Source organism: Ciconia boyciana, chromosome 7 (genome assembly GCF_034638445.1).
Source record: "Ciconia boyciana chromosome 7, ASM3463844v1, whole genome shotgun sequence".
Taxonomy (NCBI): Eukaryota; Metazoa; Chordata; class Aves; order Ciconiiformes; family Ciconiidae; genus Ciconia; species Ciconia boyciana.
The window spans coordinates 50167475-50181799 of record NC_132940.1 but is presented as its reverse complement, the minus strand read 5'-3'; the positions used below and the strand labels follow the sequence as shown (position 1 = coordinate 50181799).

General features: G+C 48.9%; 1 protein-coding gene across 1 annotated transcript; it reads right to left on the bottom strand.

Annotated features, from left to right (window-relative positions):
* Positions 1-10196: 10196 nt before the first annotated feature.
* On the bottom strand, positions 10197-12907 carry CHST2 (carbohydrate sulfotransferase 2). Its single transcript, XM_072867996.1, has one exon. It carries the CDS (start codon positions 12467-12469, stop codon positions 11174-11176), a length of 1296 nt encoding a protein of 431 aa, XP_072724097.1. The 5' UTR covers positions 12470-12907; the 3' UTR covers positions 10197-11173.
* Between the last annotated feature and the right edge of the window lie 1418 nt (positions 12908-14325).

Genomic DNA, 14325 nt, shown 5'->3' with positions numbered 1-14325 from the left:
TCCACTCTCACCACCACCTCTCTCTGCAGGGAAACTTCACTCAGGTTAGGAAGAGTTGTCACACACAAGCCCTGAGGTACCTCACACCACTAGAAGAGTTAACAAGGTTTTATGGCTAAGTACATGGACAATGGAGGGAAGTAGATCTGCATCAGTGACATATCCAGCGACATGGAAAAATGAAGTGTTCTGCACATCCATAAGGATGCCAGTGTGCTGTATTTTTGTCACTATTACAGTCCAATAAATGCAAACGATACATTGCTTTCACTGAAGTACCAAAGAGCTGAGTTAGAAACAGTAATAGCTTTGTATAATGAGGTATTTACTATTCATGCTAGAATAACCATATGTCAAACTAACTTTTTAGACAATAATATGGTCTATTCTGTCAGACATGTTATCATCTCCTCACTGCCCTACTTGTTCATCGACTCCCAGAGCACCCGGCACAGCCTTGTGCCGCAGGATGCTGGTACATTCTCTCATAGCCAGCGTGAGTACAGGGAGCTTATTCATCATCTGGATATCATGGGATACCCCCTTTCTCCCTCCAAGCCCACCTGCATAATATGGAAGCAGAATGCCCAGGCACTAAGAGGCTCCAAAGACAGAATTAGGGAGCCCTTCGCTCTCCTCTGAGCCCTTTACAGATGAGTCAGAGAAGAAATAAGGAGAGTGGGCATCTTGATTTAGCTTTAGTAACCTAATGCAGAAGAATGGCTGGGAACACTTGAGATAATTGTCTTAATTACAGAAAAGTAGTACTAACTAAATAGTTATGAGGGATTTTTTTTTTTTTAAACACAAACCATTTTAAATGCATGATCTGCCTGTGCAGTTAGCTCCTTTTTCTCTAAAATTATGTTTAGATTTTTCTTTTTTTTCTTTTCACCTTCCCACAGGGATAAATTCAGCAGCTACCCAGAAGGCTGTTACGTGTTGCCTGTACACTTAAGCCAAGAAAATCCAAGGTTTACATGTGAGAATAATTTATGCCTAATTTATTGTTTCAGCCAGGAGTTATAGATTATAGAGACACACACTCATGGTGGTCAGAGCAGTCAATAGGACTTCAGCTGTGAGCCCACACACATGCATTTTCTCAGCATCTCCTACATAGACTCATAAGAGAAAATTAGGAGCCATGACTACACACTGCACCAAGGTCTGAAGCCTGCAGTGAGGAAAAAGTCCATCGATTTCTTGATATGATTTAAGGAACCTGTCTAAGTACAGTTTACAGGCTCTACCACACCGAAAGCCAGCAATTGTGAAGTGTTAAACTTCAAAATAATTCTTTATTCAGATAGAATTGACAAAGATAAATGGCTGGTTACCACTCAGAGCAAAGCACTTACCCAAATTATTCATTATGAAAGGGCTAATTAAGCAACAGGGAGCCTGATCACCTACAAGTTCTGAATGAGACAGGAGTGAGGAGATGAGAGCTCACCTGTGCAAGAGGGATGAGAGGTCAGGGCAGCCATGACCATTTCAAGGAGAAGAGGAAGGGAGAGGGACACAGACACTTTCTGTAATTCATCTGCGACTCCAGGTATGGGACAGGACTGCCACTAGATGCTCTAAAAGGACTCCGCATTGAGCCCAAACAAGACTTAGAAATGGCAAGGAAACGCATACAGATTTTTCTGTCAGTCAGTCCATACATATGTGTGTGAGGAATGATCTACTCCAAAGCCTCTCCTTACCTGTAGGAGATTTACTTGAACTGTTGCATGTCCCTGAAGAGGCAGGCATAAGCAGGAGTGCTCAGGCATCCAGAGCCCAGCAGGAGAGCACGCCCATGGCACCAGGCGGGGCATGGCGGTACCACGCAGCCCACAGTGGTGAGCCAGTGTGCCACAGCACAGACAGGAGCCAAATGCCCTCGCAGCAGCAGAGCACCCTCAGGGCCCAAACCCCACGCAAACAGCACCTTCCCACCATTTAGCTGCAGCCAACAGCCCATGGGCATCACCGCTCCACAGGGGCCCCTCATGGGCTCCAGGCCATTCCGCAAAACATACCTGGGGCTCCCCAACAGCAGCAACCGCTTGGCCGTCTGCTGGCAGCCTCCTGCCGCCAAACTGCCAGGTGGACAGCTCACCCCCCGCAGCTTCGCCAACAGCCTGACCCACCACCACACAACCGCCCTGGAGTCCCAGGGGGCAGAGCCCTTCCCTACACATCTTGTTCCCCCTTCAGAGCCCACTTGACTACAGCATGGTTTTCGTACAATATTAGCTCATTTTTAACACCTCCCCAGACAAGTTTTCTTCAAGCTTCAGCCTCTCCAGTTACCAGCCCAAAACAATGTTCCCAGAGCCCTGTTGCCACCAGGACAAGCAGACCACTGGGGCCTATCTCCTCAGCACAGTTTAGCAGACAGCGCTCCCGAACGCACTCCACCTTCACCCACAAACCTTGCCAAAGCAGTGTCCCAACGCGGTGTCCCAGTGCTGCAGCTGCCCCCACCCTCAGCTCACCCTCCCTACCAGAACAGCACAGCCGCCCCGAACAGCTCACCTTCATCAGTCCTGAGGTGCCTCACGAGCTGCTCCTCACGCAGCTGCCTCTCCTGCATGGCGTACAGCCACCTGCATCGCTCTTGAGTCTCATTTCTTGCTTCACTGCGCTCAGGAGGCTCTTTGGCCCCAGCCTCTTCAACATGTTTTGTGAACTCTTTACGCTGAAGCATGCCTTCTACATGGTGCCTGAGCACAGTGGCCTCACCACCTCTCTCCATTAGTCAGAGCAGAGCAAGGCCTTAGGACTGAAAAGTGCTTTTGCTCAGTCTCCTTCCTGCAGACTTTCAGCACTCCTGGGGCTACAGCAAAGCAGCCATAGGCACCTGGGGTCTGTAGCAGTCCTGCCCATCAGAGGTGCCTCAGGCAAACCCACACCACCCCACAGAGCAACTCCCCACCTACCAGGAGGAGAAGCACCCATCCTGCATTATCCTCCCTGAAGCCCGCCCTTGGGAGAGCTCCTTCCACCCAGCACCTGTCGGCCGCCCCCACCTCAGGCTGCTGCTGCCCTGAGGCTGATTGCACATGGCCAGCCCTGAAACAACAGGCACCTGAGAGCCAGCTGGGCCAGGCGTGCACCCACACCCAGCAGGACACAGGTACAAATACAGATAGAAATAAAGGGTGGGGGGCAGCTCAGCCCTGTGCAACCTGGGAGGGCAGGGAAGATTTCTGCTTTTATCCCATTTTCCCAAGAAACTGTTACCTGTCTGGGAGGCAAAAGGGTTTAGCAGCACACCCCCTCAACCACTTTCAGGTGTTCCTTTTAGCACCTGCAGTGCACTGCCTCCCAAAAGTCAGTGGTTACATGTCTGGTGTGGCATCAGATATGACATTTTCTATTTAAAGCAAAATAAAATAGAGGGGGCTCATGGGTGCATGAGTTGTGCCCTGTGGTGAGGTCTCCTGGGTTAAAACAACACAGCAGGTATCCTCTGGGCAGTAACCACAACATTACAGTTTTATACTGTATATTTTTACTTCTGCTCAGCATGAAAGAACGTGAGATTAGGGACCAGCCGTTAAACTCTTACAAAATCAAAGTGTTATGGTCAGCACTGGCTGCTTCATGCTCATTCCCATAGCAGAGCAGAGAAGCACAAATAAACTGTTTCCCACCACTTACTCTTTACCATTGTACCAAAACCTCTTTGAAATAGATATCCTTTACCACTGCCAGCTCTGATGCTTTGAGCTGGAGTTATAGCCAGCAAAGCAGGTAAAAAGCACATAACACCATGGAGATCAGCAAGCTTCAACATAGAGCTCTGCTCTGGCAGTCAGACCTTTTTCACGGCTTTCTAGGTTGAAAGACCCCAGATGTCTCCAACCACCCCACTATGGCATTGGCAGGGTCTAATGTAGCCATCACATCCTAGAATCATAGAATCATTTAGGTTAGAAAAGACCTTTAAGATCATCAAGTCCAACCGCTAACCTAGCACTGACAAGTCCACCACTAAACCATGTCCCTAAGCACCATGTCTACGCGCCTTTTAAATACCTCCATGGATGGTGACTCAACCACTTCCCTAAGCAGCCTGTTCCAGTGCTTGATAACCCTTTCAGTGAAGAAATTTTCCCTAATATCCAATCTAAATATCCCCTGGCACAACTTGAGGCCATTTCCTCTTGTCCTTTCACATTACCTGGGAGAAGAGAGGGCAAGCAGATATAAGGGTGTCCTGAAGAACAAAACAGGTCACCACTCGGCTGACTAAGTTAGTCCACCTAAAAACACCTGCTTGCTGAGTGTGTAAGGCATCTGATTTTAGTAAATGGACCAAATAATGTGAGATCTGAAGGGCTGATCCCAGACCAGTACAGCAAGCATCCATAGGAACCACCAGTGGCAAATAAGCAAATACTGAAAGCTGCCAGAAGTGATTCTGGAAGTTATATAAACACTAAATATGTCCCTTTTCCATTTTATGTCTCCCATGATAAACTGTTATGAGACATGCACATGGCTTGAAAGAGATAATTACTGATAATCCTGACTGGTGGGAGAAGGAACCATCTGGCAGATGGAAAATAAGAAGGTGCCAAGAATTTATCAGACTAGGGGACTTCTTGAGAATTTATGCATAGAGGTCTGAAAAAAGGAATATTTAGACAAAAGGTCAGCTATTCTGTTTCTATCTATACCCAAAACAAATTGGAACACCAAAAGTATCCAAATAATTACGAAAATTATTCCTGTTTGAAATTAATCTTGAAATTATGAGCATTTCCAGTGAATCTAAAACTGTAAGTATTAGAAGTGAGGAAATCTTTCTGCATATCATGATTAATCACAAATGGTTACAGCACACAGCATCAGCACATTTTATCTTACATCCTTCAGGTTTCTATCCTCTCTGCTTTTAACATGCAAATGCCTTTGTTCATCCTCTTCTGACCTTGCTGCATGGTATCATTTTTTTCTTTCAATTTTCCTTAACAGTATTTCGACCTATAGCAGAGAAAGAGCAACTTCCAATAGACTCCACTTTGTATTCCTTTCCTTTCTTCTAAGTGAATTTCTTTTCCCTCTGCTCTCTTTATCACTCCTGGGTAAAACAAGGGACATTGCTGGATGCAGCATTCTAATTGTGAATCCACATTTTTCCACTGAGATCACTACTCATTAACCATTTTGCTGCTGACCCTTCGCAACAGCTGAGCTGCAGCCAACATCTATTGCAGTTAAGGGGAAGCGAAGACATGACCCACATCAGTAGTCACAGGCAAAACACAAAATTAAGGGATAAGAAATTTATGTAACATAATTAGTGATTTGGGGACAGTTTTGCTGAAGCATCACGGTCCACCATGAGGACCATCAAGCACTGCGACAGGTTGCTCAGGGAGATTATACAGTCTCTGTCCTTGGAGGTTTCCAAGACCCACCAGGATAAAGCCTGGAGCAACCTAGTTTGATCTCATAAGCTGACCCTGCTTTGAGCAGGAGGTTGGACCAGAAACCTCCTGAGGCCCCTTCCAATATGAATTTGAGGCCACGATTTTCAGAGACACCCTGAAATGTAACTCCCACTGACTCCTGCATAAGATTCCCATTCCAATGAAAACGACATGTGAAGGTATTCTTAAAAATCCCACTTAAAGCTTACTAGCATCTTCAGAGTCCTTAAAATTGTAGCTGCAGGGCCCCTTCCAGTTAGCAACTTCAGCTTCCACTAACGCTGTTAGAAACAGGTTGCTCAGCAGCTCATACCAGCCTTCCTTGCTCAGATTGCTTTGTTAATAATTTTTCATTTGGGGAGTTCCTCCAATCTCATTTTCATCTTGTTTTTCACCGGGAAAGTCCTATTTTCATTCAAACCCCATCAGAATAATGCCATTGTATCCAGACACAAGATTGTGGTACCTCATACTAAAAGACCTACAGGCTGTCCTGGCTACTCACCAACTTCTCTGGTAGGAACGAAGAGATGGTAACCTACCACTTGACCTCAATTCCCTTCTCACCACCCTGTTTATAACAAGCATATTCCTATATCAGACATTGAAGTGGACGCCAGAGATCTCACCCACATCAGTGGGTGTAAATGGGTCCCCTACATACAGCATTTTCTTCTGCAAAGGAATATGCCATATATTTTTACATGCATTTTACAGCTTTGTGTTTCACTGAAGAAGTAGATGATTCTTTAATCCTAGTTCTCCCATTTGCAATGCCATTTATATTATGAATTATTTCTTTTCATAGCTTTCATGGTACTGATGTGCCTGAGGAATGTTGGCTCTTCATGCATCAAGGGAAGACAGGACACCTTATGTTTTGCACTGATTTTCATTGGATTTGCATTGATCCAAACACTAAACACTCAATAATGCAGGGAATATGCCCATTCATGTGATTTCATGATCTCATGATGCAGGGAACTCCAAGCCCCAAAGAAAAATAAATACAAGGAAATTTTACAACTTGCAAAGTTAAAACAGCCTGTGTTGTACAGAATCTTTGCATTTTCTTTGCAGAATTGGTAACTTATGTGAAGAATCATGGATGCCATGACAGCCAAGAGCTCTGATTTAAACACATTAACAGAACTCATTTGATACCAGTAAATCCAAATAAACCAGATAAACCTTATTTTTTACTTTAAACGTGTGCAATATGATGAATATTGCTGAAATGTTATTCCATGTATTTTTTTATTTTAGCACATGTGCACATTTTCCTAAGATCTTGCTCAGGAGCTCTGATACAAAATGTAAACTGCATCCAACGAGTGCCAGGATAACTAGCAGAAAGCACTGGCCATCAAAGTTGGATATATCAATGGCAAGCAGTCTCATGCTCACTTACAGCCTCCAAATTAAATCTGCTTGCCTTACGCATATGCATAATTCCAGCAGAGTAATATTTATCCTAGTACAACACCCTTAATTGAAACGGCACTAGAAAAATAACATTTTTGATCCATTTGATTAAGTAACACAAGCAGCATTTGCCTGACATTCAGTCTGTTCATGTGAAGCAGCCCCACACTATTTGACACAACTGGCATTCACCGCTCCAGAGAGACCCATGCTGCACTTGAAGGGATGCACAGGAGCAAAACTGAAACACAGACCCTAAGACCACCCCTTGCGGTGTGCAAAAGCTCATGTTGAGGCTCACTTTCAAGGACACTTAAAACACACCACAGCAATTAGAAATGAAGGGGAAACAAAGAATAATCCACTCTTCTTCTCATGGCCTACAGGATGAAAAACACTTGTTTCCGAATTGATTATAACCACCAGCATTTCATCTCTAGAGACCCGAGTTCAAATCGTAACTGAAAAACAAGGTTTGTGGTTTTAAATTAAGTCAGTTATGTTCCTCTTCCCAGTCAGGGCATGAAGCTTAACACCTGACAAATTACGAAGTGATCGGAAAAATTAAGAACTTCCTCCTTTTGTTAGAAAGATCGAAAGAGACTTTATCTGACCATTTTTTCATTATCAACATTTAGGTCAGCTGCAGCAACTTGCACACTTGTACACATCTTGTGTTTTAAGTAGATTCAGTGGAGGACAGCGGGTTTTCCTGTGTTTTCATGCACTGAGTGATCATTACCATTTACAATACTTGTACAATTTTCTGGTTTTGTTCACAGCAGAAAACACCACATGGTTGCACACTGGCCTTTCTGTTCCATCAAAACGACATGCCAAGTCTTCAGAACAGTCTCCCTCCCAGTTCAGTGCAACTTAGTGCACCCTGTACCTTGTGTATGCTATTGATTCTTCACTAATACAAGCATTAGCTTCAGTTAAAGAAGTACACTGTAATTATTAAATCACACAGAAAGCAAACCCAGACACTATTTTTAAGCATAAGAGTCAAGTATTATTTAAGTATTCTGACCTCAGCTAGATGTCCCTCCTCACAACAGGCAGAGGTCTTTTGTAACCATGTTCATCATCTTTCTGATATCCTGTTTTTCTCTACAATTTTCCACATTTAAAACTTTTTCATTTTTTTCAACTATGTTTGGCTTTTTTTAAATTCCTCTAATCCTCTTTTCTAAATATAAAAAAGGACTAAAAATGGCCTCTCTTAACTGCCAGTTGTTCATATACTTATTTTCTTAATGGAGCAGCATTAAACGTAGGGCTTAGCCCACCAGCATTTTACACAAGCAGAGTCCCATTCACTTCTCCTGAAGCTCTACCCGAACAAAATTGCAGTCCTTTATTTTCACAAAATGAGCTTTGCATTACTTCTTCTGTTCACCAAAACATGCCCACGTACAATTGTACAGTATGTTGGGTAATTCCTTGCTGCAATGTAGGAGGTGGAGCTCAAATTATGGACCAGATTCAGATGCTGTAACTCTACTGGCACACCATTCATATCAGTAAAGCGAAGCAGATGCTTGTAATGCACCATTATTAGAAGAGCAGCGAGTGCTCTCTCAGAACAACAGGATGAGCTTTTTAATATAATCAGAATCCAAAGGAGATTTTTGGAAGCTAAGTCAACCGGGCTCATCTATTTCACACGCCCAGAGACAATTAATTCCCGTTCACTTTACTCACCCAGAAAACTTTCCCAGAAGAGAACAAGGAATTCTGCACACATAAATTACTGTGCTTCAGCCCCTAAAATCAAAACAGCTTATGCTGTAACACGCTGTCATGAGACAGCCCCATTTAGAAACTGCAGCAAAGTTTCATACTTAAGACAGCGGGAGCCGAAATCACGGCGCAGTGTCCCAGCCCAGAGGGGAAGCTGGACTTGCTTCCCCGTGGGCAGCACACTGCTCTGCAGAGAGGCTCTGCAGCTCCCCGGGCCCCCTCGCCCTGCCGACAGCAGCGCTGGCAAACACGCACGCGGCTGTTACGAGGCAGACAGGCAGGACTGTGCGGTGGGTAGCAGGGGTGCTTCATAAAGCAGGAGATGGATAAAAAGCAAGCGACATGCTCTATAAGCAGATCAGATTTTCAAGCACTGCCCCAGGACACACCGACTGAAAAAAAAAAGAAAAAAATACCACAGGGTACAGCCCAAACCCAGACGTCCAAAATCCACTCAGAATACATACAGTGATAACACAAAACACCTATTTCACAGAAACACACATACCTTAATATGTATTTTAAATATCAAAGTAAGCATCCCTCCGACTTTTAGCACTGCTACCTGGAATTTGGGAGTACATCCTAACAGGCCAATTATAAGATCTCCGAGTGATAGAGATTATTAACATTGTTTGTGCTGATGGTGATGATGAACTGAGGGAACGGACATGTGTAATGTAGTCATTCAGCAAGTGTATAGGCAACCTTATGCAATAATCTTTTAACTAGTTTATTAAATGTGTTTCCTTTTCAGAGTAAGTTCAACATCTAATGCCAAAATTTCATCAAGAACTCAAATAGCTTAGTAGCCAGATATCACCTGTTTAACGTAAAAGTACTAATACAAGAAATACATATTACATATCACTAAAATTTTCACACATACACACACACACTTATCAGCATCCTGTTTATATAAATTTATTTTCACAAATCAATTTCCTTTTTCCTGCTCATACTCTTTACATTTGCTGAAGGCACAACACCTACATAGGCAATGTAAAATGTACTTCCTGTAGAAAAGTCTATAGTCTCCTAAGAGAACAGTTTGGCAAAACCACTTTTGTTTAAAAACTCAAGTTCCAAAATAAGCCTTCTAAGAGCATCAGCGAACACCACCACGATTAAAAACTACTTGAGGTGTCTGCACTTCTCATATGCAAGACATCACTTAACCTTTAATAAACCAGAACTTTTTCAGGAAATTATAAAAGCAGAAGTAGTAAAATCTCATAATTTTTTAATCAAGCTTTAACGATGGGACAGAGTCTCTAGGCAAAACTCCCAGAAAGAGCCAGACCACCATCTGGCTCCATCGTAGAGCAATGACAATTTACAAGAAACAAGTATCTAACCAGCGCTCTGAAATCAAACGCTAGGTTGACTCTGTAAAAGCTCCATTATAGCTACGAACACACAGCTGTACATTTCCTCCCTCCTCATACATAAATATACCCTCAGACACTTAAACAAAGGGGAAAAATAAATCATTTTATGCATTTTTCTATGTTTCCCTGTTATGCCTGTTACCAATCAACGTCAAGAAACATCTTAAATAGCTTACTGTATTGTTAACACTATAGAATATATATAATATATATAATTTTATTTTTGTTTTCACACATGCTAACGTTTCCAGTATGATAAATGTCTTTTTAAATCCTGCACTTCTTGTCACGCTGTAGATCCACTTCTATTTGACAGTGACTCCTGGACATACACGTCAAGACAAAAATAAATACTGCTGTGATGGCAAACGTTTTAAAACTCTTAGGACACTAATACAGTGGCACTTGAAAGACTTTTTAAATACAACAAAAAAGACAATAGTTAAATAGAAACCTGCTTTGACATCGGCATAAAACCTGCACTACATTTGTGAGATCTGTACTTGTTTCTCCGAGAGCAGCTCCTAATCTTTGAACACGTCAAATGTTGCACTTGAGCCCTCCACCCATACCCTTGAAGTCCACGCTGCTATTTTAAGCGAGCATCCCCTCCAGCTGTACATAAGGAACACTGTAATTCCCAAACAATTGAGGTAATTATAAAAATGAATATCATTTATTGGGGGTTTTTTTATTACTATCATGTCTGAACATTTGTTTTCACACAAAAGTCTGATTTTCAGCATTATGCTTTCCAAGGGCATCCCCTCCGCACCAAGGGAGATAAAGATGTGTTAGGAATTGTGCAAGAGTTTTTGTTACCATCTTCAAACCCATAAGAACTCCATAAACAAGACTGTGGTACAGAATCACTGCCTGGCATTTTAGAGAAGTGGAAAAAAGGGCTTTACACATATTTTCAGTCCCACTTTATTTTTTTTTTTTTTAAATCGCATCTAACCAAATGCGGGAGGGAGTGGGGGGGTGTTAAAAAAAAAAAAAGGAAAGAAAGAAATCATCACATTACTGTATGTTACCCTTCAGCAGTCTTTGGAGGAAATCAGAAACCAGGCTGCTTTCCCTGGCTCCCTCCCTCACTCAAGCCAGCCGGAGGTGCTCCTCTCCCCAGCGCAGCTCAGCCACCCCCAGGGCGGTCAGCGGGCGCCCGCTGCCCCGTCACAGCCGCGGCTTCCTGAGCAACGTTCTGCTGAGGTCCTTCACCTCTTCGGGGCTGCCGACCCTCTCGTAGCCCAGCAGGGCCATGGGCTGGTGGCAATACTCCTCAACCTGCTTGATCTGCTGGTAGCTGAGCGCAGTCCTCCAGGCGCTCAGCGCCTGGGTGGCGTTCCTGGCCGACACCACAAAGGGCTTGGAGGAGTAGCCAGGGCCGCTGGTCATGTTGAGGGCGAACTTCTCCATCTCTGGGCTGACTGCCAGGTTGACGAAGCCATACACCTGCCGCAGGGTCTTGATGGGCTCGACCACCAGGTCCTCGTAGCGCACAGCCATGTAGTTGCCCTGCAGCCAGTCAGGGGGGTGCAGGGCGGTCTGCAGGGTCTTGGCCATGCTGCTGCAGATGACCTCCATGGCACCCAGGGCATGGTAGTCTGAGCCACCCCCCCCCTCCTTCTTTCCACCCAGCTTGTGGCCGGCATCAAGGAAGGGCATGCGATGGATGCGGGGGTCCCTGCTCCTCACCACCTGCAGGCTCTCCCGGATGAGGCCATGCCGGGACTTGATGCGGGAGCTGGCAACAGCCCGGGGGTCCCGCACCAGGTGGATGACTTTGAGGTCCAGGGTCGGGTCCCGCATGAGCGGGGCGAGGACGGCCAGGTCGAAGACGCGGACGCCCTTGATGACTAGCGTGCGGTACTTGTGGCACTCCTCCTGGAAGCGGCTGAGGCGCTGCGGGGGACACTTCTTGCACACCCGGTCATCCACCATGCCCACCACCTCCTTGCGGTAGGCCGGGCAGAGGGGCGAGGAGCAGATGACCTTATTGGTGGCCGCCCCGAAGATGCCCAGCGTGGTGAGGTTCTTGCCGGCACCCGCCGTGCTGTAGAGCTGGAAGACGGAGAGGTCGCAGCGGTACAGGGAGCTCAGCATGTCGCGGGCCGCCCCTTGCAGCGAGACGGCGTCCCCGGGGTACAGCTTCTGCCAGACGTGCCACACCGGCTCGTAGAGGAAGAAGACCTCGGGGTTCTGGTTGAAGAGCTCCCCGAAGAAGGACGACCCCGAGCGCCAGGTGGTGAAGACATAGACCAGCTGCCGCCGGGCGCCCGCCGGACCGCGGCTCCCGGCCGGCGGCGGCGGGGGCGGCGGCGGGGGGCGGTGGCGGGGGGCGGCCGGGGGCTCCCCGCAGCGCCGCGGCTCCCGCCGCCACTTGTACTCCAGCAGGTTGAGGGCGGCGAGGAGCAGCAGGAGCGCGTAGCCCAGGCACAGCGCCAGCGCCTTCCGCCGGCACACTTTCATGCTGGGCGGCGGCGGGGCCAACTGTTGCTCAGCGCCCCGGCGCCCCGGGGCCCGCGGCGGGCAGCAGGGCGCGCCGCCCCCGGCGCCGTCTCCCGGCCGGCCCCCCGCGCCCGGCCCGCATGGCGCAGCCGCCGCGACGGCCCCGCCGCCGCCGCCGCCGCTGCCCCCGCCCCGCCGCTGCCCTACTTAACAGCTGCGCGGCCACCCGCGCTTCTTCCGCGCCGCCATCGCCGAGCGGCCGCGGGCGCCGCCGCAGCCCAGCTCACGGCGGCCGCCGGGGCGGGGCGGCGCCGCGCTCCGCTCCGCCCCGCAGCGCGGCCGCGGGGGCGGGAGCAAGGGGCGGCGGGCGGGCCGCTGTGCCGCGCCGCCAGCGCGCATGGCGCCCCCGCCCCGCGCCGCAGCGGGGAGAGCCCCGGCCATCGCCACCGCCGCGCACGGAACCGCCGCCGGGCGGCCGCGGAGGCGCGGCCCGAAATGGCGGCGCCCCGCCCCGCGCCCCCCATTGGCGGCCGCCGCCGTCACTCCCGCCGCCGTCCCGCGCCCGCCGCAGTGCCCCGCCGGGCCCGCTGCGCCCCGTGGCGGCGGAGGTGGCGGCCCCGGGCCGGCCGCAGCCCCGCCGCCCAGCATCGGTCTGCAGCGCTCCCCCCGCCCCGTCCCCTCCCGCCTCCCGGGAGAGCCCGGCCCGCTCGGTAACGGCCAGGCGGTTACGGCACCCGGGTCTGTAACGCCGGTGGGCGACGGGCGCTGTTAGAAGTTGTTCCCTTGTCGTTCCCGGGGGCGCAGGCTGCGTCAGCGGTTACGCTTCGGACGGTGAAGCTGCGCCGGTAACAGGAAACGGGAAAAACCCGTAAGAGGCCTGAAACGGAGAAGGTCCCAGCTCCGGTCCCCGGCGTTGTGAACTGGGTATTTGCAGAAACCCGGGTTTCGCAAAGGTCCGCTAGTAACTTCTCCAAAACCATCAAGAAAACCCCAAAGTGGGTCTTCCCGATCTATCTTCCTGCACTTCTTACAAATATTTTTATAACCGCTACAAGTACCCCGTCACTGTGCAGGCTGTAGGGGCCTGCGTAGTCCCCTCGAGCTGACGCTGCCGGTTGACGACGCGCCTCGCCAAGCGCCTGGGGCTGCCCCGGGCGAGCTGCTCCAGCGCCGCTGCTGCAGCCGGTGCGAGTGCCGCCGTTCGCCGGCAGCCAGCCCGAGCAGCCCGTTACCGCGGCACGAAGGCGAGTTTTCCGCTAGGGCAGAGCGAGGAGAGGGTGGGTCGCTCCCAGCGCCGCGGCCGCGGCTCACCCTCCCAGCCCCGCGTTTGCTCGGTGAGAACCGAGAGCAGAGGCTGCCTCTGCCCCGGCCCCAGCTGCAGCCGCGTTCCCACGCCAGACACCCGGCTCGGCAGTCGGCCGGCGACGTACCTAGAAACTCGCCGCCCCAGAGTGGTTACCGCGTACTAGAAGGACTTTTTCGTAACTTCTATGCTTTACAGCCCCAGCGCTGTATGAAGTGTAATGTAAGCAGCGGTGCAGCTTCAGGCAGCACGGATGCTTTAAAGAAGACACACATCCCCAGAACAGCACTGAGTGAGCCCGGTGGGACCACAGAGTGCCCAATGCCTCCGGGCTTTGGGCAGTGCCCAGTGCCTCCGTCATGTCAAGGCAGTTTCTCAGAGGTTCCCCCCTTCCCCCGAGGGAGATCAGAGCGGACAGAGGGGCAACTATGAGTTACAGAAACAGTTGGTGGCTCCCTTCTTTCCACTGCTTTCTTTACCCAGTAGTTCTCACATCCTCATAACCTTTCCCATCATCCATGGGATATATACCACCATGGATATATACCATGGGATATATACCACCGCTATAGGG